The sequence below is a fragment of the Canis lupus genome, chromosome 9, assembly GCF_003254725.2.
Source record: "Canis lupus dingo isolate Sandy chromosome 9, ASM325472v2, whole genome shotgun sequence".
Lineage (NCBI taxonomy): Eukaryota > Metazoa > Chordata > Mammalia > Carnivora > Canidae > Canis > Canis lupus.
The window spans coordinates 6590096-6612733 of NC_064251.1; the positions used below are offsets into that span (position 1 = coordinate 6590096).

Consider the following 22638-nt stretch of genomic DNA (forward strand, 5'->3'; position numbering starts at 1 on the left):
AAGAAATCAAAAGGGAGGTGCTCATGGGGTTGGTGACATCACTCTACATCTGTGTCTGGAAAACAGAGAAACGCACAGGAGGGAAGCACAGCCTGAGGGATTTGTACCCTGCTTGGGAACCCAGAACCAAAATGGGACCTTTGAAAGCATCTGAGATCACAGTGTCAACTTCTGTGGCCAGAGGAGAACAGATGTCCCATGTGGATTGTGGGTGCTTGGAGCTGCAGGCTGCGGGATCCTAATACCAATGTGATCACCACTGAGGGCGGAGAGGATGGGCTGCTCTGGGATCCACCCTGGACATGGTCCGTCTTGCTAAAGGAAGTGATGTGTCACAAGGTACGGAAGTTCCAATGAGGAGGAAAGCCTCCACTGTGTGCAGTGGGTGTGGACCGTGGGAGGAGCAGCTGTGGGCTGTGGAAGGTTCAGCAATCCCAGTCCAGTCCTGGACCTGGCTCTGGAGCCTTCCCGTCATTGGGATTGAGAGGTGCCTGAGTCACTAGGTCCAGGGCTCTTTCTCAGCCTGTGCTCCTCCCTCCCTGAACTTCATACACCCAAGCAGCTTGAGTCATCGTGGAAGAAGGTTGTGGAGAACAATGACAGGTTGGATGAGGAAGCAAAGAGGGCTGAGAAAGCAGAAGTGGGGTGTGGACACCAGATCCTCTGTTTTGGAGGCTTGAAATTGGTACCCCCCGGGTACCTGGCATTGCAGGGGTGACAGCTGTGCTGCAGACATGACCACGTGGGACTGGATGGTGTGGCTACCTGCAGCTCTGCTCCTTCTGCAGGTTCCAGGTGAGTGGGGCCAAGCCCTGGCAGGGAAGTCTGCCCCAAGTGGGAGTGAGGGAGGGAGGCAGGGGGAGTGTGGATGCAGGGCGGCCCAAAGGGAGGGAAGGTGGATGTAGGGGGAAGGCAGGAGAGCAGAGAAGATTCTAGGATCAGCCAACATGGCCTCAGCAGTGACAGGAAGATTCAGTGCCTAAGCAGGTGAGTCGTGTCCACTCTTCAGGACAGAGCAGCAGTGACGAGAGGACCACCCTTACCCATGGTGTCACGGTCAGAAATGACGTCTCAGTGCATCACACACACACCCATGCCACGGACACCCTCTCCTTGTGCCTCTCAGTGATGGGGGAGCTACTTCCCCTCCCTCTGGTCTCAGGAAAGGCCTCTGCCAGACCCTGAGGGCCCTCAAGGGACTCAAGGATCACCTTGTCCCCAGATCCCCCTAACCCAGGCCCATCTGCTGAGGGGCCACACTCGGCTGTGTTTTCCAGGCTGTTCGTCTCTGCGTGGCCCCGACTCCGTGTCGGGCACCGTGGGGGGATCCCTGAGCGTGCGGTGTCAGTACAAGGAGGGATTCAGAGACCATGACAAATACTGGTGCAAAAGCCCATGTGTGTGGAAGAAGATCGTGGAGACCACAGAGTCACAGAGAGAAGTGACGAAAGGCCGCGTGTCCATCAGGGACCATCCTGCAGACCTCACCTTCACAGTGACCTTGAAGAACCTCACAGAAGGTGATGCAGGAACATACAAGTGTGGGATCGACACACTGTGGGTTGACCCCACCTTCTCCGTTGTGGTGTCTGTGACCCCAGGTGAGCTGCGTACACCCCCTCCCCCAGCACCAGCACCAGCACCTGGGCTACCTGAGACCGGGCTGATCACCCTGCCTCTGTCAGGAGAGTAGTGGGATGTGGGAGAGAAAAGCGGGGTGAGGCTGGGGTCGGTGATGCAGGACACCCCGGACGTGCATGTATATGTCCTTATGTGTGTGTGTGTGTCCATGTGTGGAATCTGTTATATGTGCGTGTGCATGTCTAGGCATGGGTGCATTTGTGCATGTGCGCATTGTGTTGTCTGCACACTCAACATGCACATGCACATGTCTGGTTGTCCTTGGTGCCTCTGTACACTACGTCCCGACACACTCTCACCCCTAAAGCTCTCACGGGGGGATGAGTGGGAATGGCCCTGAGTCTGGGGATGGCTGCCTTCCTGTCTTAACAAGGGTCCTGTCCTCGCTCAAGGGGACCCGAGTCTCTCCCTGGACCTCACTCTGTCTTCCCTAGGACCCCTAGGGCATTTCCTCCCTTCCCTTACTGGCTGCCCCTGCGCCTGGACATGACTGGGTCATGGATGGTTCATGAGGCTCCAGCCTCACAGCTCTGATCCTGGGGGGTCTGCTGCAGCCTCGAGAGAGGGCTACTGTGACCATTTGGGGACCACTCAGCCCCTCCAGCTTGACCCTTCCCTCCCCCTCTGGCCCCTTGTCCCCACAGGAGGGAGCCCAGAGATTCCCCTAAAATTCCCCCCGCAGACAAAGGAGAAGAAGGATGAGAAAAATGAGTTTTCAGGTCCTATGACCCCAAATATACTTCCATGTGCTGCAAATAGTTTCTTTTTTTTTTTTTTTTAATTCATGAGAGACACAAAGACCCAGGCAGAGGGAGCAGCAGGGTCCCTGTGGGGAGCCCGATGCAGGATTTGATCCCAGGATCCTAGGATCACAATCTGAGCCAAAGGCAGACACTCAGCCACTGAGCCACCCAGGTGTCCCAATAGTTCTTCTTTACTAGAACTCTGTTTTTGCTGCCTAAGACCTGCAGGGAGGTCATCCATCTAAGGCTGTAGATTTGTATCTTGTGCTCTTATTCTGAATTTCTCTCTGGTTCCTCTGGGGTCCTTTCTGTAGGTCTTTGTTTCTCTCACACGGGACATTTCCCTCCCATGCCTTCTGTGGATTCCTGTTTAACAGTGAGGAGCTGAGTGTCCATGGACACCACCTGCCCTTCGAGGGAAACACCTTTGTCCAGTTGGCTTCAAGACAGACTTCTTTCTATGGGGTACACTGGGTGTATGTCTGTCCCTCTAGATCTTTCTTTCGGGTCATTCCCTACCCCAGAGAGGACTGTCCAGTGGCCACCCAGGTTCCCAGGCCTGGCTGACAATTCAGGGGCCTAGTCATTGAGTGCCAGGGTCGACTCATTCAGTGTAGACTCTGCTGAGTGCCTTGCTTTGTGACCCTCACTCCAGACATAGCCATGCCTGAGGACCCTGCCGCACCCTACCCCACCCCACACTCTGGATCCATCTCTACAGACTAAACCTCACCCCATCCTCTGCTGGGGTAAACAAGGTGTGGTGTGGCTGAGACCGGACCCAGCTGCTCTCTCCACACACTCTCATGTTCCCCAGGAAGCAGGATGACTCTGCATCTGAAAGTGTCCACCTGGCCAGGGTGCACCCCTGGAGGGTGGATCAAGGGAAGGGCCAAGTCCCAGTCAGGCCTGGGCATAGCTGTGGGGGGATGCCAAAGCCAGGACATCTGTCCAGGTGGCCTGAGTGACCGGAACTCTGTGAGTCAGAACCTCACAGCAGACAGAGAGGGGGAGCCTGGGGGAAGACTGCAGGCCTGACATGGGTTTCTCCCTCTCTCCCAGGAGACCCCAGTTCTGGGAGGCCCACCAGCACCTCAGTTCTTTCTACGATCCTTCCAGCATCCACGTGGAGCACCGCAACCCCACAGGAGACCTCCAACAGCAGGCAACGTCCTGGGTAAGGGGCCAGCAACTGGAGATTTCTGACACCAGGGTGCTCTCTAGGCAACGCGGAGGGGTGAAGAATGGGGGTGGGGCTCTCTTGACCTAGGTCCCTCACTTCTTTAGTAATTCCACGTCTAATTGTGGAAGTCCTACAAGTGCCCGCCGCTCTTCTGAGGACACGGCTCTGGGCCACCTAGACACAACCCTGCTCTGACAAAAGTTGGGAAATTCGCACAGTGAAGAAGTCAGCACATTCATCATTCGAAGTATGCCAGTTTGTGATGAATGCTTGGGGGAAATAGGACAGATGAGTCTGGGAGAGCATGTGTGGGAGGGTGACAGGTGGCAGGATCGTTATCTAATACACAATGATCAGAGAGGCCTTGCCAGGGAGAGGACATTTCCCTGGAGTCCTGCAGGATTGAGGAGCCAGCTCTCAGGTGCCTGCAGAAATCAGTCTCCAGGGACAGGAAAGAGCAAGTGTAAGTGTTTTCCAAAGGGGGCCTTCAGATCCTGGCCCAGGCCAGGTGCTCTGGGGCTCAGTGACCCCTGCACTCTCTCCCCTGCTTCCCCCACAGGCCCTGGATGGAGAGTCATCCTGTTGAAGACCAGGCCTCTGACGGAGGGGAGAGGTGAGTGAGGTCATTCCTTCCTTCCATCTCCACCCACTGAATTTTAAGGCTAACCTTTTAGAGGCACCGCACAGGCGCCAGATGCTCCCTGGGACTGAGGCAAACATTTCCAATCCCTCCTGGGAAATACTGTTTATGGAAGAGCAAACATCAAACAATAACCTTGACACTGATGTCTGTCCCCCACACAGAGTAACCCCCAAATGGGGAGGGCTTAGGTAGACCTCAATTCCCAGCCAAGGTCCCACCCACTCCCTGGCGTGTCCCTCATGTCACTCCAGTGGCCGGGCCCTTTCCGCATCCACAGTCCTGTCTCAAGGGCAGTTCTTAGCCTGAGGGTCACGGGAGTGGTCTGTAGTGTGGGGTTGCCCTGCCCATGGACCCACCTGGGACTGATCTCTGTGTGGACTGCTGTGGCCTCAGGACATGGGCCCAGGGACAGAAGGACAGTGGAGGGTACCAGGCCTCTACCTGAGGATGTGTGGCTCACTGTCTGTCCCCGTGTCCCCTACAGGTCCCTGCTCAGCAGGATCTACTTCCTGCTCCTGATCTTCCTGGAGGTGCCCTTGCTCCTGGGCTTCCTCAGTGCTGTTCTCTAGGTGAACAGACCTCAGAAGGGCTCTGTGGGGAGGCGGAGACCACCTGATAATGAAAACCAGTAACACCAAGACCCACCCACTGCGACCCGCCCAGAACACAGTCCCTCTGATGGATAGGAATGGCCCTCTGAACAATTCATCCAGCCATTGTCTGTATTCCCATCAGAATACTCTGTAAACATTTTTGTGACTTTTGCTGCAATGTATCATAGACATTGAGAATGTTCCCAATAAATGCACACTCCTTAAATTCCAAATACACTTCAACCCTCGGGTGCCCACCTCACAGCTTAAGTAAAAAAAACACTAAAAAAAAAAAAAAAAAAAAAAAAGTAAAAAACACTGTTAATATTTCTGAAGCCCCAAGGTCCTCTCTGAGGAAACCACTATGAATTTTAGATTCATTTTCTCCTAGTTTTCTTCATGAGGTTGCCACATATATGCATACATATTTTCAAACTATATACATGTATTTTTTAATGGTCCTCAAGTTTATTTTATTTTTTCCAGATTTATTTAGATACAACTGACATATTATGTGGTATGAAGGTTCAGCGTGTTGTTGATGCACACATATTGCAAATTGGTTACCACTGTGGGGTTAGCTAACATCTCCATCGTGCCACATCACTACCATTTCTTTTTTGTGGTGAGAATATTTAAGATCTGCTCTCTTAGCATCTTTTAAGTGTATAATAATTATTATTAACTGTAGTCACCATGTTATGCATTAGGTCTCCAGAATATATTCATCTTATAATCAAAAGTTTGTATCCTTTGGCCAATCCAATTATAACATGGGCAGAGAGAGGTGGCTTAGTGGATTAAGCATCTGACTCTTGATTTTTTAAAAACGATTTTATTTATTTATTCATGAGAGACACAGAGAAAGGCAGAGACATAGGCAGAGGGAGAAGTAGGCTCCCCTTAGGGAGCCTGATGCGGGACTTGATCCCAGGACCCTGGGATCACGACCTGAGCCAAAGGCAGACACTCAACCCCCAAGCAACCCAGGTGTCCCTGACTCTTGATTTTGACTCAGGTCATGATCTCAGAGTCATGAGATTAAGTGCCTCATCAAGTTCCATGTTGGACTTCACTGAGCATGGGACGTAAGATTCTCTCTCCTTCTCTCTCCGTCCCTCTCTCTGCACTCATGCTCTCTCTCTCTCTCTCAAGAAATACAACAGGGGGAACCTGGGTGGGTGGCTCAGTCTGTTAAGCATCTGCCTTTAGCTCAGGTCATAATCCCACAGTCCTGGGATGGAGCCCACATCAGCTCCCTACTCAGTAGGGAGCCTGCTTCTCCCTCTCCCTCCACTGCTCCCCTTCCTTGTGCTTGCTCTCTCTCTCTCTCTGTCAAATAAATAAATAAAATCTTTTTATTAAACAAAAACTTGGGCAGAGGAACCAAATAGACATTTTTCCAAAGAAGACATACAAATGGGCAACAGGTACATTAAAAGGTGCTCAACATCACTTCTTGTCAGGGAGAGGCAAATCAAAACCATGATGAGACATCGCTTCCACCTGTCAGAATGGCTATCACCAAAAAAAACAGGAGAGAGCAAGCTTCAGCGAGAATGTGAAGGAGTGGAAACCTGTGTGCACTGTTAGGGGGACTCTAAACTTGTCTAGTGGAAGGGAAGGTGGGCAGGGGGTTGGGGTGACTGGGTGATGGGCACTGATGGGGGCACTTGGTGGGATGAACACTGCGTATTATGCTATATGTTGGAAAATTGAACTCCAATAAAAATAAAATAAAATTAAAATTAAAATAAATAAATAAATAATAAACTTGTCGAAGGCATTGGTGAGTGGGTGCTCAGTAAGTGCTTGCAAGTAAAGACCTGTACCGGAAGAAATAGAAAACCTGAACAGGCCAATAACTAGGGAGGAAATTGAAGCAGTCATCAAAAACCTCCCAAGACACAAAAGTCCAGGGCCAGATGGCTTCCCAGGGGAATTCTATCAAACGTTTAAAGAAGAAACCATACCTATTTTACTAAAGCTGTTTGGAAAGATAGAAAGAGATGGAGTACTTCCAAATTCGTTCTGAGGCCAGCATCACCTTAATTCCAAAGCCAGACAAAGACCCCACCAAAAAGGAGAATTACAGACCAATATCCCTGATGAACATGGATGCAAAAATTCTCAACAAGATACTAGCCAATAGGATCCAACAGTACATTAAGAAAATGATTCACCATGACCAAGTAGGATTTATCCCCGAGACACAGGCTGGTTCAATACTCGTAAAACAATCAATGTGATTCATCATATCAGCAAGAGAAAAACCAAGAACCATATGATCCTCTCATTAGATGCAGAGAAAGCATTTGACAAAATACAGCATCCATTCCTGATCAAAACTCTTCAGAGTGTAGGGATAGAGGGAACATTCCTCGACATCTTAAAAACCATCTACGAAAAGCCCACAGCAAATATCATTCTCAATGGGGAAGCACTGGGATCCTTTCCCCTAAGATCAGGAACAAGACAGGGATGTCCACTCTCACCACTGCTATTCAACATGGTACTGGAAGTCCTAGCCTCAACAGTCAGACAACAAAAAGACATTAAAGGCATTCAAATTGGCAAAGAAGTCAAACTCTCCCTCTTCGCCGATGACATGATACTCTACATAGAAAACCCAAAAGCCTCCACCCTAAGATTGCTAGAACTCATACAGCAATTCGGTAGCGTGGCAGGATACAAAATCAATGCCCAGAAATCAGTGGCATTTCTATACACTAACAATGAGACTGAAGAAAGAGAAATTAAGGAGTCAATCCCATTTACAATTGCACCCAAAAGCATAAGATACCTAGGAATAAATCTAACCAAAGATGTAAAGGATCTATACCCTCAAAACTATAGAACACTTCTGAAAGAAATTGAGGAAGACACAAAGAGATGGAAAAATATTCCATGCTCATGGATTGGAAGAATTAATATTTTGAAAATGTCAATGTTACCCAGGGCAATTTACACGTTTAATGCAATCCCTATCAAAATATCATGGACTTTCTTCAGAGAGTTATTTTTTTTAATTTTTATTTATTTATATAGTTACACACAGAGAGAGAGAGAGAGAGAGGCAGAGGCACAGGCAGAGGGAGAAGCAGGCTCCATGCACCGGGAGCCCGACGTGGGATTCGATCCCGGGTCTCCAGGATCGCGCCCCGGGCCAAAGGCAGGCGCTAAACCGCTGCGCCACCCAGGGATCCCCCTCTTCAGAGAGTTAGAACAAATTTTTTTTAAGATTTGTGTGGAATCAGAAAAGACCCCGAATAGCCAGGGGAATTTTAAAAAAGAAAACCATACCTGGGGGCATCACAATGCCAGATTTCAGGTTGTACTACAAAGCTGTGGTCATCAAGACAGTGTGGTACTGGCACAAAAACAGACACATAGATCAGTGGAACAGAATAGAGAATCCAGAAGTGGACCCTGAACTTTATGGTCAACTAATATTCGATAAAGGAGGAAAGACTATCCATTGGAAGAAAGACAGTCTCTTCAAGAAATGGTGCTGGGAAAATTGGACATCCGCTTGCAGAAGAATGAAACTAGACCACTCTCTTTCACCATACACAAAGATAAACTCAAAATGGATGAAAGATCTAAATGTGAGACAAGATTCCTTCAGACCAACTCTTGACAAAACATTTAGACAGGATAAATAATTCCACTCATCACAGCCTGTGTTTATGAAAATTTTGCAAATATTTTTTTTATTTTTTATTTATTTTCTTAAGATTGATTGATTGATGAGAAAGACAGAGAGCAAAGGGAGAGGGAGAGAGAGAATCTCAAGCAGACTCCCCACCGAGTGCAGAGCGCAATGCAGGGCTCCATCCCAGGACCCTGAGATCATGACCTGAGCTGAAATCAAGAGTCGGCCACCCAACCAGTGGAGTCACTCAGACACTCCCCACCCACATATTTTTTAAAAACCCAGCCCAATCATATTATTAGGAGTTGTTATGTTGTTGTTGTTGTTGTTAGTGAGTTGTATGAGCTTTTTATATATTTGGGATATATTCACCCCTTATCTGATATATGATTTGCAAATATTTCCTCCCATTCTGAGGGTTATCTTTTTATTTCATTGTTTCTATTGCTGGGCACAAGCTTTTATTTATTTATTTATTTATTTATTTATTTATTTATTTTTTAATGATTTTATTTATTTACTCATGAGAGACAGAGAGAGAGAGAGAGAGAGCCAGAGACACAGGCAGAGGGAGAAACAGGCTCCATGCAGGGAGCCCGATGTGGGACTAGATCCCAGGTCTCCAGGATCACACCCTGGGCTGAAGGTGGCGCTAAACCCCTGAGCCACCCAGGCTGCCCCATAAGTTTTTAATCTGATGCAGTCCTACTTATTAATCTTTGCTTTTGTTTCTTGTGCTTTTGGTATCACATTCAAAAATTGTTGTCAAGACCAAGGTCATGGATTTTTTTTCCCGTTTTCTCCTGTGAATGTCACAGTTTTGGTTCTTAGGTTTATGTCTTAATCCATTTTAAGTTAATATTTGTGAGGGGTCCAGTTTCATTCTTCTGCAAATGGTTCTCCAGTTTTCCTATCACCATTTCTTGAGGAGATAATCCTTTTCTCCATTAGCTGTTCTTGCCTCCCTTGTCAAACATTAGTTGACTTTATATGTAGGGGTTTATTTTGTAGGCTTTCAATGCTGATCTACATCGTTTTTTAAAGTTTTACTTATTTAAGTAATCTCCACACCCAACATGAGGCTTGAACTCATGACCCCGAGATCAAAAGGCAGGTGGCCCTCAATTCTGATCGATATGCTTTTATGCTGATCCCATACTGTTTTGATTTCTACGTATAATATGATTTGCATCACTACAGGTCTGAGCCTTCTTCCTCCTCTTAGCCCTTCTGATTGTGCCCCCAACTATAGGACCTCCAGGAAGACCTCCTCCCTCCATAGCCGGCCCTGGACACCAGGGAAGAAGTACCTTTATGTGCTTCCCAAAGGTTTTCTTCAAGAATTTTAGCTACTGGGTTATAAATCAGGATCTTAACTAAATTATATCAAGTTAAGGCCAGAATTTGTCTTATTACTAATGAGGAAACCCAGGCTATCTCAGTCTCCTGCCTTGGGCCTATTTTATGCAACTCTTCATCTAACATCTGAAGTTTTGTCCAGGGCACGAATACAAATGTAGGGTGTTAGCCCTATCCCAGGATTGTGTCCTCAGAGCTTCACATACTTTTTCTCATTTAATTCCCATGACAACTCTTATGAGTCCATTTTATAGAAACAAACCTGAGACTCAGAAAAGTTCAGTAAGTTGTCCATGATCATCGCTAGTAAGTGGTGCTTGGGGTTAGAGACCAGGCCTGTCCAGTCCTCCAACCTGTACTTTTATGCTGTTGGTTATAACACCTGAACAAATGCATCTCCAAGTATGCCAAGCTTGCTTATGTGACACCTGAGTGGGAAGGAGTTGCTGTTTCCTGCTGCTGGGACCCATTGTTGTGGTAGAGAAACATTTCTGGAGTTGATACCCAGACTACTATACCTCCTGACCCAAAGCGTGGTAGGCCAGATGCCCTTTGCTCTGCCCCATTTGCAGATACATCTCATCCTGCCCCTCCCCACTCCTCACTCCACATATGTAGTCTCCTCTTTCCTTTGTAATGGAAAAGTGTAATAAGACACATATTCCCCCAGCCCTTCCAAGAAATGACACTCAATTTGCTGAATAATTAAAGACAGGAAATACTCTACAAGAGGAAGTAAATGGGTCAGAATATGCAAAGGCAGTCCAGACAAACAAAGTGCAAGCGTGGCCTCAGGCCAAGTTGTGAGAGTCCAGCTGGGATCTGAGTGTGCTCTCCAGTTGTCAGTCAGAGGGGCCAGGAGCCCGGGAGGCAGGACCATGCAGCTGCAGCCAGTTCTTCTCCTGCTCAGCCTCCCAGGTGAGCTTGGTGGGGGAGGCCCCAGGGACCTGGTACCCGTGGGGTGGGGCAGGGGGCCGAGAGCTAGTCCAGGCAGAGAGGGAGGTGCTGTACCTGGGAAAATAAGAGGTGGCTTTGGTAATTTATCCAGAAACGCTGAATGGGGTTTAAGGACTCCTTAAGAACACTGGGTTCTTACTTTATGCCAGACATGCACCAGGCCTTGAGGACTTGAAGGGAAAAAAGAAACAGAATTGGCCATTAAAAAGAAGACTCCAGACAGCTCAGTGGGTGAGACGTGCAAATAAACAGCAACCAGTGACAGGATATGATGAGGCATCGATGGAGGTGTGCTCAGAGGCCCAAGCAGGTCTGGCTAAAGGAGCTGCAGACAGCCACATAGACACCATCCATTTGATGAGCCTTGAAGAAAGGGATCAGCCCTTCAAGCAGAGAAGGGAGAAGAGCATTTCAGAGAGAGGGGACTGCTTGGCCAGGATATGGAGGCTTGAGAAAGGATGGTCCATTCATGCACCGGGGCCTCAGTGCTCAGGGGACCCTGGGGGAGACTGGTTGGCCATGAGGTTGGAAGCACACAAGACAAAATAAGAAGACCCTTGGATGGATGGCATGCCCAGGAACTGAGACTTTAAGAGAAGATTGCTCAGGAACCCAGGTGGGAGATGGGAAGGGGTCATGTATCTTTTCCTCTGTGGAAAGCCACTGCATACACTGAGAAGACATTGGGGTCAGTCCAAAAGTTTGCACACTGCATGCCATATCTGTGGGCCACATACAGCCTCCTTTATGAGCCAGGAGGCGGACCATCTAGCAAAACAGACTGGTCCACAGGGATTCCCAAGAAAGGGCCTCGTCAGGGAGTTGGGAGACTGGAGTTCCAGTCCTGACAGCAGCACATGACATGGGCAAGTCCCTCATTGTTCTAAGACCTGGATTTCTAGTGTGAATGGAAGGTCTCTACACCCTTCCTGGTTATAATGTTGTGAGACCCTGCTATGCAGATCAGATGTAAATAGATGAGATCTGGGGTCATTCTAGAATTAACCTTGCCATTGCTGATTTTATCGGTGGCAGAGAAGCCCCGTGCTGATATCTATAGATGGATGGAGAGGGCAGCGGCTTCTCTGTGAACACTATGCTCCCTAGGCAGGACTCCAAATGGCCCAGAATTCCCAAAGACAGCAGTTCAGATTGTCTGCCTCTCCCCCTGGACTCTAGCTTTGCATTTGAGTTCAGAAACCCCCATCTGCCCCCTCTCTTAATCCCAATATCCAGCTCACCCAGAGGCCAAGGGGAAGGGTAAACTGCCCGGGTTCCCACACACAACACATCCACACAATGAAGTCAGATGCACACACTCACATGCAGTCATGCCCCCATTCACATCTGTGTGCTCATGCATTCACATGCATACACATACACACACAGTGGCCCTTATATGTACACACCCACCCAAAAGTCTTCTGCCCTAGTTGAAGGCTGAGACGACAGTGGCTGCTCTCTGGCTTTGGGCAGGGTGGGCTTGGCTGCAGAGATAGGGCAGGGTGTCTCTCCTCCTCCAACTCTGTAAGTTCAGGAGGGAAGGGAGTGAAATAGGTCAGTGATGCAAGAAAGCCACCCCACTAACAGACCACCATTAGGTGCTCTGGGTTACTTCTGTGAAATGAAAAGGAGAGAAAGTGGATGAGGTGAAGTCAGAATGACTCAAATTCCGGGAGGATGTTCCTGTCTGCTCCATTACACAGTCCTGCAGCAGCCCTGAGAGGAAGGTAGGGCACTGGCATAGATGGGCACTTGGTAAGTGTTTGTAAGTGGAGGAACAGAAGAACAGACTTGTATCCCAGAAATTACTCTTCAGAGCTTGAGCTGGCACAGATGCATGGGGACACCAGCAGGGATGCCTGTCCCATCTGTGCAAAACAAGGTGGGCTCAAACCCCCTAATACGTTCCGCACCCCCATGAGCCCCTCTGCTCTGAACTTTCCACTTGATTGCCTTGCTATCAACCCAGATAGGGAGCTCAACTATTTTAGTGACTCTGACACAAGATTATTCACACAAGGATTGTGCATGTGTGGCAAACTTTCCCAAAGGATTGACAAGAAGGAGAGAGGTTACATCTCAGAGTCAGGGAAAGGAAAAATTGAGATTCAAACAGCTGTATGCTTTTATGCCCTGTTCCTGAGCCCTGCTTCCAGCCGACTGCTCTCCTAGCATCTCCATTTTCCTTCAGACCAACTCTCGACAAAACACTGATTACGGGGCAGCCCCGGGGGCTCAGCAGTTTAGCGCCGCCTTCAGTCCAGGGAGTGATCCTAGAGACCCAGGATCAAGTCTCACCTCGGGCTCCCTGCATGGAACCTGCTTCTTCCTCTGCCTGCGTCTCTGCCTCTCTCTCTTTCTGTGTCTCTCATGAATAAATAAATAAAATCTTAAAAAAAAAAAACACTGATTAGTAGTTCCATCTATCACAGTCTGTGTTTATGAAAACTTCCCACATATTTTTAAACAAACCTAATCACATTATGAATGCTTTATTGCCAGATTAAATTTGCAAAGTTGGAATTGATGAACTTCTATTTTGAGTCAACAATGTCTCTAATCCTGTTTATGATTATTGGCAAATACCATCTTCACTGACCCAACTTTGGATCATAGCTGTGTTGTCTGTATTGTCTTAAGAAGGAAAATGTTGACTCTTGTATTTGATTTTCATTGACACTGATTACTGTCTCTTAGCAACTTTTTTTCCTAATTGAGTCTTCAATTATTAAAATCTCTTCCTAGTTGTTTTTATCAGGTAATTATAAACATTTTTCACATACTAGAAATGTATGACTTAAACAGTGAAATTCCCCCCCCCAAACCCCAGTTTCAGCACAGAATGCTATTAAGAGTTTACAACACCTATTGCCCTATTTTTTTCTATGCATGCACTGCAGAAAAACCATAGAAGTGGAATCCAAACACTCTGTTATATTTTAAGAACCTAATAATAACGTATCTGGGACATCTTCCCTATTATTATTTGTGATGTGTCTTCTTCTTTTAACATGGTATGGGTAAACAGTTATTTATTAGCTTGATCTCCCAGTAGTGATATTTGAATTTGCTTCCAGAGTCTACCATGTATTACATTAGCCCTGCAATTGGCAGCCTTCCACTTTAGTGGCCCCTGGTATGGAAATTGTAATTCATGCCAGAATCAAAATGATTGTGTCCAAGATCATGACAGCCAGCTCCTTTGCAAAAACAATCATAAACTTTATTAGTAACTTCCAGGATCCAGATACCTCCACCCTCCAGATACGGGGACTGGGAATGGGGAAGAGAAAGAAAACACAAACACAAAGTCTCTGCCCTTCAGGGCAGAGCATCCTAGTAAGGAAGACAGAGAGAGACTGGTAATGGTAACAAAATATCTGTGTGGCACTCAGGTTCCTATAAGGATATGGAGCAACGGGAGGAAGTAGTTCTGGTTGGAAAAGGGAATAAGGTGACCTGTAGGCGGGGTGGGCTCAGAGAAGGGTTTCTTGATAGAAGGAAGGACATGAGCAGTGACATAGCACCTGGAAGGGCACATCAGAGTCAGAAGAAGAGAAAAGTAGGGGTGGGCTATAGGGTCCAGCAGAAGGCAGGGAAGAGCAGGAAATGGTGCTGGACAGAGAGCTTGGATCTAGAAGGAAAAGAAAAGTTGAATGCCCGACTAAAGTGTTTTAAATCATTCTAAGGCAGTGGGGAGTGGCTGTAGAAAAGATCTTGAAATCCTGCTCATGACAAGTGCAGGTGAGGCCAAGATGGGACAACTTCAGCATGTAACTCCAGCAGTAATGTGCAGAGGACATTGGAGAATGGAGTGCAGCAGGAGCTGGAGAAGCCTCTCTGGATGCTACGGCCATGATCCGGGCACCAGATGAGCTCCTGAGTGGTGACAGGCTCCAACTGATGGGGCAACCCCCAAAAGGGTACCTGCAGTTTGACACATACCCAAGTCTTACAACAACCTGCAAAGTGGAAATTAGCATAGCCATTTTGCAAATAGAGAAGAAGCAAGGCCCAGGGAAGCGAAGTAGCTTACCCAAGACTTCCTAAGTAATGTGTGGTAGGTGTGCCTTTCTGTGTCCAAATTCACTCTCTTTCTGCTATGTCATACTGTCATCACGAACCATGACAGTAGGGGAGGAAAGAAGGAAATCATTTTGAGAAGTGTTTTTGAGGTAGAGTTAACGAAATTGCTAACCCATCAGTTGTAGAGGAAGAAGGGAAGGACGGGATCAATGAAGATGCCAAGTTCTCTAGAGTAGAGTTAGTTCTGCTGAGCCAAGCTTCTTTCCAATGGCTGCTGTAACAAATGACCACAAACTTCGTGGCTTGAAATGACAAAACTTATCATCTTACAGTTCTGAAAGTCAGAAGTCCAAAATGATCTTACTGGCTAAAATCAAAGTGTAGGCAAGGTTGTATTCCCTCTGAAGGTTCTAGGGAAGAATCTGCTTGCTCACCTTCCAGAGGCTGCCCAAGCTCCTTGGCTCACAATCCCTTCATCCATCTTCCTGCAGCATGGCTTCTTCCAATCTCCCTCTTACTCTGACACTGAGTCTTTTTTCATCTTATACGAACCCTTCTGATGACATCAGACCCAACTAAATACTCTAGGATAATTGCCCCACTTCACATGTTCTTGAGATTGGGATGTCAACATCTTTGGGGGGCAGGATTCTACTGAGCACAAATGAAAACCTCAAGTGAACTAAAATAACATTGGGGAGACAGTCCAGGGTGTGAGGAGGTGCGCCTTCCCAGTACAACAGACCTGATTCCTGTGGCCGCATGGAGATACCCTCACCTGGCCTGACCCTGAAGCTCTAAGCTAGTCAGGAGGGGCTAAGACAGGAGAGACGTCCACTGTGCTTCTCTGCTTCTCTGTGCTTGTTCACTTCCATTTGATCAAGGTACAAGAAGTCATTGCCAGGGACAAAGAGTGTTGGTCCACTCTCATTCAGTCAGCTTGACTGGAATCCATCCCCAGAGCAGCACAATACCCTGTCCACTTGTGCGAGCCTCTAACCCATCCCACTCCCAGCTATCTTTGCTATCTGCCATGTGAGCCCTCTGCTGGAGAGCGGAAATACTGAAGCAGAACAAGTTTAGGGTGGATTTAGTCTTGTGACGATGGACTTTGGGGTGGAGATGGACAGTGTGTATTTGGAAATGGTAAGCTGGAGCTAAGGGGAGAATGCGGGCCACAGACATGGAATGGGAGAATCATCAGCATGTTGGCAATAACCAAAATCACAGAAAGAAAGAATCCCTCCATGGGGGTATAATAAAGTGGGACAAAATGAGGCCTGGAGAGAGACCACCGGGCTGCCCCCTGTGGTGCTCCAGGGCTCACAAGAACCCACTCTTCACAGCTGTGTGTCCAGTAACATTGCACTGACTGCCTGAGATCAACTGGGGTGGGACTATTTACCCTAGAGAAATTGGAAAATGCCACAAATGGAGATTTTCTTCCCCAGAGGGCTAGTTGTTAAGTATTTAGCAACACACCACTTTTGCGCCAAGATTTAAAGCGGGAGGAAGAGAAATCAGTAGAGGCCTTGGAGATGAGCAGTTGGAGAAGGAAGAAAGTGGATGAGGACCGAGTTTCAAAGCTAAGGAAAAACAGCGTCAGAAAGTCAAGAGTGTCACCACTGTGAGTAGGGGGCCAGGGAAGTGAGGACCAAAAAAGTCGGACATTATCACCGTGGGAGGTATTGGGGAAGCTGGATAGAGGAGGCGGATCTCTGGGGTCAGCTAGGTGATAGCTGCAAAGGCCGGGACTCTGGCTCAGTCCCTGGACACAAGAACTGGGGCCACTTGAGCCCTTGGGGCTCCTGGGCCAGGCCTGGCTCCAGAGAGTTGTATCTTGGGATTCTGTTTTCTAGGCTGTGTCTCCATCCAAGGCCCAGAGTCCGTGAGGGGCCTAGAGGGGGGCTCAGTGACCGTGCAGTGTCACTATACACCAGGATGGGAGACCTACAAGAAGTGGTGGTGTCGTGGAGCATACTGGAAATCATGTGACATCCTTGTTCAAACAGAAGGATCAGAGCAAGAAGTGAAGAGAGACCATGTGTCCATCAGGGACAACCAGAGACAGCACTTGCTCACAGTGACCATGAAGGAGGTCAGGCAAAGTGACACAGACACTTACTGGTGTGGGATTAGCAAACCTGGACCTGATCTTGGGGCACCTATCAAAGTGACCATTGACCCAGGTAAGAATTTTCTTGTCTACACAGTGAGGCCTTCATGCTCAGGACAGAAAGAGTGAGGGGCTCTCACTCCTAAGGGCAGAAGGAAAATGGCTGAGTACCTGAGTGTCCTCATCACAGTCTCTGAGGTCACCTGAGGTATTCAACTGATGCATGCAGGGCTGGCAGGTTATAGGGTGGGAGTGGGGATATGGACCCTCCCTTCACTGCCCATGGCCCAGGCCAGCTCTCCTGGGGACCAACAGCCCTGGCATGGGTGGACCTTGGATGCCTGCACAGGATCCTGGGGCACTGCTTTAGGTAGTGGTCAATCTCTGGTAGTCACACTCCAGACCCATCACTACACAGAGGGTCAAGAGAGACACCTGGGGAAGCCCTGAACCCCAGGATCTTCGACAACCTTGAGTAGTTCCAACTGATGGAGCTCCAACAGTGCCTCTCTTCTCTGGGCCCCCAGTCGCCCTGTCCTCTACTTTCCCTGGCTGCGTAAGAGTGAGCAAGGAGATAGAGGGACCCAAGAAGGGGCTCACGTAACTATGGATGTTGTGAAGAGAAAGGAAGGCTTTGGCCATTATGCCAAAGTCAGGGACCCCTCGAACTGTCCTGGGGTCTCCTCAGGCCTAGGACTCAACTAAAAAACAGGTCCTGGATGCTCAGTGCCAAGCTGGTCTCAGGAATCCATGACCAAGCAGTCAACCATAAATCGTAACCACAGTTTCCCATAAAGATGTTTAATTTGTCATAACCATTGCTAACGATTGAACCTGAATGTGCTCTCTTATCCACCAGTCCTCCTGAGTCCTCCTCCTCCTTACCACCTCAAAAACTGGGCACCCCATTTCCAGAACCATCTGTCCTTGAGCCCAGAGTAGGCGCTGCTTGAGCAGAAAGGACTAGGGATGTTCTCCCCCCGGCTGAAAGTCCCACCCAGAGGGCTAAGCAGACAGAACTGGAAAGCCAGATCTCTCTCCCCAGAAGCAACTGCAGTGTGTGCTCCTGATTCATTTTTATTTCTTCTCGCCACATCTGAATCAATGGAGAGTAACTGAGTGGTGGTTCAGAAAACTCAGCAGAGGGCACCTGGGTCGCTGAGTCAGTTAAGCTTCTGCCTCTTGGTTTCTCCTCAGGTCATGATTTCAGGGTAGTGAGATGGAGCCCTGCATCGGGCTCTGTGCTCATCGGAAAGTCTGTTTGAGATTCTCTCCCTCTCCCTCTGCCTCTCCACCTGCCCCCTGCTAACATAAATCAATAAAATATTTTTTAAAAGAAGAAGAAAACTCACCAGAAAGGGAGAAGCCTGGGCACTGTATCCAGAGACGAAGCTTCCCAGTCCAGGGGCAGGGGAGCTCCCCAGGGGGCCTGGCAGGGCACCGGGAGCCACACATGAGCCCCTGTCTGTCCCCATAACCTGTAGCTGACTCTGCCTGTGTCTAGGGGTTCTGAGCACCCAGGCCAGCCTGCAATCCAGGACAACTACCAGCGGCCGTGCAGGAACGTCATCTGGCTCCTACATCAGGTGTGTAGGCCTCCGTCCTTACCCTGCCCCTACCTGGGGCCTCTCCTGCTCTGCTTCGGTGCCCTCACAGGTTGCCAGAACTGTCACAGCCAGGGTCAAGGCCCAAAGCTACTCCCATCCTGCCAACTGGCTCCTGCCGGTGTCGCCCCTCACCCCCCATCTCCCATTCCACCCTCCCCAGGAAGCTGCTCTGCAGAATCTTTCTCTATATTCAGTTGTCAAGAAAAAAAGCCCTGATGTCCTAGAGTGTGCGAGGAGAGAGAGGACAAAATCTCCACGGTGCAAGGCACCGGATGCTGCAGAGCAGGAGTGTGGTTCAGCCACCCTGAGCTGGCATTAATGGGAGCAGCAAAGGCGCGCAGCCTGTCGTGGGTGACCCTACAGCGCTGCTTCGGGAAGGGGAGCCTCGGGAGGCGCCATCAGAAAGGAAGATGGGCCCAGAGCAAAGCAAAACCAACAGGCTGAAGGTCCTTCTGAGGAACCCTGATGGTTGAGCCACTGAGAAGGCTCATGGGGAGTCTCGGCGTAGGCCTGCCAGGTCCATGGTCGCAGGCTTTGCCTAGCTGGCCAATGCCCCATGCTGTCGGGGCCCTGAGAGTGATGGGGCCGGGGGCCTGGGGCTCTGATGGCTCTGTCCCCTCTTGCAGGCACCACTACATTCTCCTGGTGTTCCTGAAGGTACCGATCTTGCTCCTGTTGGTCGCTGCTGTGCTTTGGTTGAAGGGGTCTCAGCAGAGACCGTCTATATGAACTTGCCCTCTGATCTTCTCATCAAAGACACAACCCTTTAGACAGATGGACGAGCAGAACCTTCTGCCCCTGGACCCCATTTCCAAAGGAGACACAGGCTGTGAAAGAAATGCCTCTGGGTCCTCAGGATGCAGTGACAGAGGCGGGAAACACTGAAGGGCTGGCCGGGAACCCTTCCACCACAATCTGCACAGCTCAGAGACACAACTCGGGCCCCTTTTGAGGTGCCATGGCCTTGTTCCCACTCCTTCGAGAGTGGGATGTCCCATCCTACCCACCATGGGGCTGAAGCTCATGGTCGGAGCTGTTGGGGTGGAATTCAAGCCATGCCTTCTCTGCTGGAAGAAGTCAGGGCACAGGGCCAGGGACCCAAGCACAGAGAGAAGAAGTAGGGGTGCAGACAGAGACACAAAGCACTGCCCACACCCTGGTCTCCTTCACTCCTGAGACCAGCTCAGTATGTGCCATGTCTGAGCTTCTGATACATAAAGGGTTTTTTCTCAAGCCGGTTGAGTTGGATTTTGATGGCTTGTGCCCATGAGAACTCTGATGGATGCACTCACACCCCAAAGAGGGGAATCTGTGTGGGTTCCCAGTTCTGGGGCATCCCCTCTGTCCAGGGAGGACACTGCTCTGAGTACCCTGAGCAGAGGAGGGACCAGGAGGCTCTGTGGGCCCAGCTCCAGGGCTGGCTTTCCTCCCTCTCCCTCCTCCTCCTCCTCCTCTGTCCTGGCTCCCTGAGCTCCCTGTCCCCCACCCATCAGGGCCTGAGGCTTCCAAGGAGCCACGTTCACTTCTCCCTTGGGGCTGCTAGGCCTCAGAAACCACCTCAAGGTTGGGGAGGGCAGTCAGAAAAACTGAGGGAAAGGATGTTGCCTCTCCTACATAATGATGTTTAAATAATAATAATTAATTTGTTTAGATGATCTTAATAACTAAAATTGTCTGAGATAAATGATGTTTTTTCCTTTATCCATTTGGATGGACTTGGTCACTTTGCAACTTACATACAGGCCATGGGTCCTCTCACTGAAGGTAGCATCACTTCACGTGAGGAGGAACAGCCCCATCTGAGACATGTCCACCCACGTGCGAAAACACACAAACACATCAGTTTGGAATGTTTCCCTTTGTTGTCCCATGAAGCTTTATTGAGCAACAGTTGACAAATAAAGTTGTGTATATTAAAGGTGTACATGTGATTTTTTTTTTAAGGGGCGTAAATGATGATTTAAGATCTATATGCTGGGACTCCTGCGTGGCTCAGTGGTTAAGAGTCTGCCTTTGGCTCAGGTCATGATCCCTGTGTCCTGGGATCCGGTCCCACAACAGGCTCCCCACAGGGAACCTGTTTTTCCCTCTGCCTATGTCTCTGCCTCTCTCTGTGTCTCATGAATAAATAAATAAAATCTTTTAAAAAAAAGATCTATATGCCTTGTTAAATGAGCACTGCAATCCAGTTCATTAACAAATCCATCACTTTACAAACTTTTTTTTTTTGGTATGGGAGGAGCACTTCAAAGCTACCCTCTTAGCAAATTTCAAGTATACAACACAGTATTATTAACTGTAGTCATCATACTATACACACTACACTAAACCCAGAATTCATAACCAAAAGCTTGTGCCCTCTGAGCAACATCACTCCATCTTCCCCACACTCTAGCCCTTGGTTCTATGTGGAACGTTCCCCTCTGAACACCTGGGAAGATGTGTCCACCTTGTCCTTTGTCCTAAGAGGTAGGCCCCGGTTCTTGGGCTCAGGAGGCCACGGGAAAATACCTCACCAGGGGATGAAGGAGTTGGGAATCCCTGTCCCTAGCATATTAGCTGGAACTTCTCCTCCCCACCGGGAAGTGAGAGTTCCTTCTCTTTGCCCTTCAGCCAATGAGAAGTTTTCTCCCACTTTCACTTGGTTTAAGGCTCTAGTCAGTGGTCGGCCTGAAAATTCCACTGGGGCCAGAGAGGATAAACTTTGAACCAGACTAAGAACCTTTGAGTCACTCTGTTGGAGACCAAGGTCCATAGATCCACGAGCACCAAAGGACCATCTCTGTGAATACTTCCCTGGCCCAGCTCTCCAAGATGTGACCAGACTCGGGAGGTGACAACCAGCCCTTGGGGTACAAGGCCAGAGCCCAGGAGCTTCACCAGCTGGCCCAAATGGGTGCTGTCTTGTGCCAGCTTTTCCCACAGTGTCTTACTGGTTGATATTCAATGACCCCTATGTTTTTGGAGATTCTGTGGTTGGGTTCTTACTCTCATGACATCATCAAAGAAGATGCCCTAGGGTAGGTATCTTTCATCTGTCCTGAACATCACACCCACCACACACATGAGTGCATGCATGCACACACGCACTCTCCTGGGAACTGCCTCTTAGGTTGTCATGAAAATGATGAAGAAAAAAAGAAAGAAAGAAAGAAAGAAAGAAAGAAAGAAAGAAAGAAAGAAAGAAAGAAAGAAAGAAAAGAAAAGAAAAGAAAAGAAAAGAAAAAGAAAATTATGAAGCAAAACTTGCCTCTTACACCCACTGTCTGGGGCAGGGAGAAAGACAGAAATCATAAATTAGCCACTAGAGCAGGAGACCTTTTTCTAGCAGATGTGTTTCTACTAAGAAACCTGATGCCAAAGACCCTGTGCCCTTAAACAGCTCTAGATGGAGGCAGCTCCTCACATGTTCACTTCAGCAGACATCATAACCAAGAGTCAGTGGAGACAGAGAAGTGCAGACAGTAGGAGCAGATTGCTCTTTTCTTATTTTTTAAAGGTTTTATTTATTTATTCATGGAAGACACAGAGAGAGAGGCAGAGACACAGGCAGAGGGAGAAGCAGGCCCCAGGCAGAGAGCCCGACGTGGGACTCTATCCCAGGTCTCCAGGATCACACCCTGGGCTGAAGGCGGCGCTAAACCGCTGAGCCACCCGGGCTGCCCAAGATTGCTCTTTTAAGAAGAAAGCACAACTTCTCCTTTCCCATGAGTTCCTCTTCATGCATTCTTACTTCCTTTTTCTTTTCTCTTTTTTTTTAAAGATTTATTTATTTATTTATTCATGAGAGACAGAGAGAGAGAGGCAGAGACATAGGCAGAGGGAGAAGCAGGCTCCCCACAGGGAGCCCGATGAAGGACTCAATCCTGGATTCCAGGCTCAGATCCTGACTGAGATCGACTGCTGAGCCACCCAAGCATTCCTCTTTTTCTTTCTTTCTTTTTTTTTTTTAATGGATTTTTTTCCTTCTGAGCAGCTTCATAACTACAGAGGAAGCTCACCAAGAGCAGAGAGAAGCTGGTCAGGGTCCGGAGAAGTAGCTGCAGCCCCACCACAGTGGGAAGGACCCCTGCCACCACCTGGGACGTGCAGTTCATTCTTCTTGACACTGG

At 48.7% G+C, this 22638-nt stretch overlaps 2 protein-coding genes across 4 annotated transcripts; both read left to right on the forward strand.

The window, feature by feature from the left end:
* Window positions 1–334: 334 nt before the first annotated feature.
* On the forward strand, window positions 335–5036 carry LOC112672998 (CMRF35-like molecule 6). 2 transcript variants are annotated; one of them, XM_035720771.2, is made up of 6 exons: window positions 335–795; window positions 1278–1601; window positions 3447–3561; window positions 3939–4030; window positions 4127–4180; window positions 4695–5036. In XM_035720771.2, the coding sequence occupies exons 1-6, from the start codon at window positions 735–737 to the stop codon at window positions 4727–4729; spliced, it is 681 nt and encodes a 226-aa protein (XP_035576664.1). In that variant the 5' UTR covers window positions 335–734; the 3' UTR covers window positions 4730–5036. The 2 variants fall into 2 exon arrangements, with proteins under 2 accessions (XP_035576664.1, XP_035576665.1); XM_035720772.2 differs by lacking the exon at window positions 3939–4030 and having other exon boundaries at window positions 336–795.
* Window positions 5037–10564: 5528 nt separating this feature from the next.
* Window positions 10565–20448, forward strand: LOC118355705 (CMRF35-like molecule 7). 2 transcript variants are annotated; one of them, XM_035720773.2, is made up of 4 exons: window positions 10565–10735; window positions 16663–16992; window positions 18424–18505; window positions 19153–20448. In XM_035720773.2, the coding sequence occupies exons 1-4, from the start codon at window positions 10696–10698 to the stop codon at window positions 19253–19255; spliced, it is 555 nt and encodes a 184-aa protein (XP_035576666.1). In that variant the 5' UTR covers window positions 10565–10695; the 3' UTR covers window positions 19256–20448. The 2 variants fall into 2 exon arrangements, with proteins under 2 accessions (XP_035576666.1, XP_035576668.1); XM_035720775.2 differs by having other exon boundaries at window positions 16816–16992.
* The last annotated feature ends 2190 nt before the right edge of the window (window positions 20449–22638 follow it).

Excerpts from the sequence above, each read along its gene's own strand:
- LOC112672998 (XM_035720771.2), top strand. The coding sequence starts at position 735 with ATGACCACGTGGGACTGGATGGTGTGGCTACCTGCAGCTCTGCTCCTT. Across the intron at positions 796-1,277 it reads GCTCCTTCTGCAGGTTCCAG|GCTGTTCGTCTCTGCGTGGC; the intron begins GTGAGTGGGGCC and ends TGTGTTTTCCAG. Across the intron at positions 1,602-3,446 it reads TGTGGTGTCTGTGACCCCAG|GAGACCCCAGTTCTGGGAGG; the intron begins GTGAGCTGCGTA and ends CCTCTCTCCCAG.
- LOC118355705 (XM_035720773.2), top strand. The coding sequence starts at position 10,696 with ATGCAGCTGCAGCCAGTTCTTCTCCTGCTCAGCCTCCCAG. Across the intron at positions 10,736-16,662 it reads TCTCCTGCTCAGCCTCCCAG|GCTGTGTCTCCATCCAAGGC; the intron begins GTGAGCTTGGTG and ends TCTGTTTTCTAG. Across the intron at positions 18,506-19,152 it reads TCATCTGGCTCCTACATCAG|GCACCACTACATTCTCCTGG; the intron begins GTGTGTAGGCCT and ends CCCCTCTTGCAG.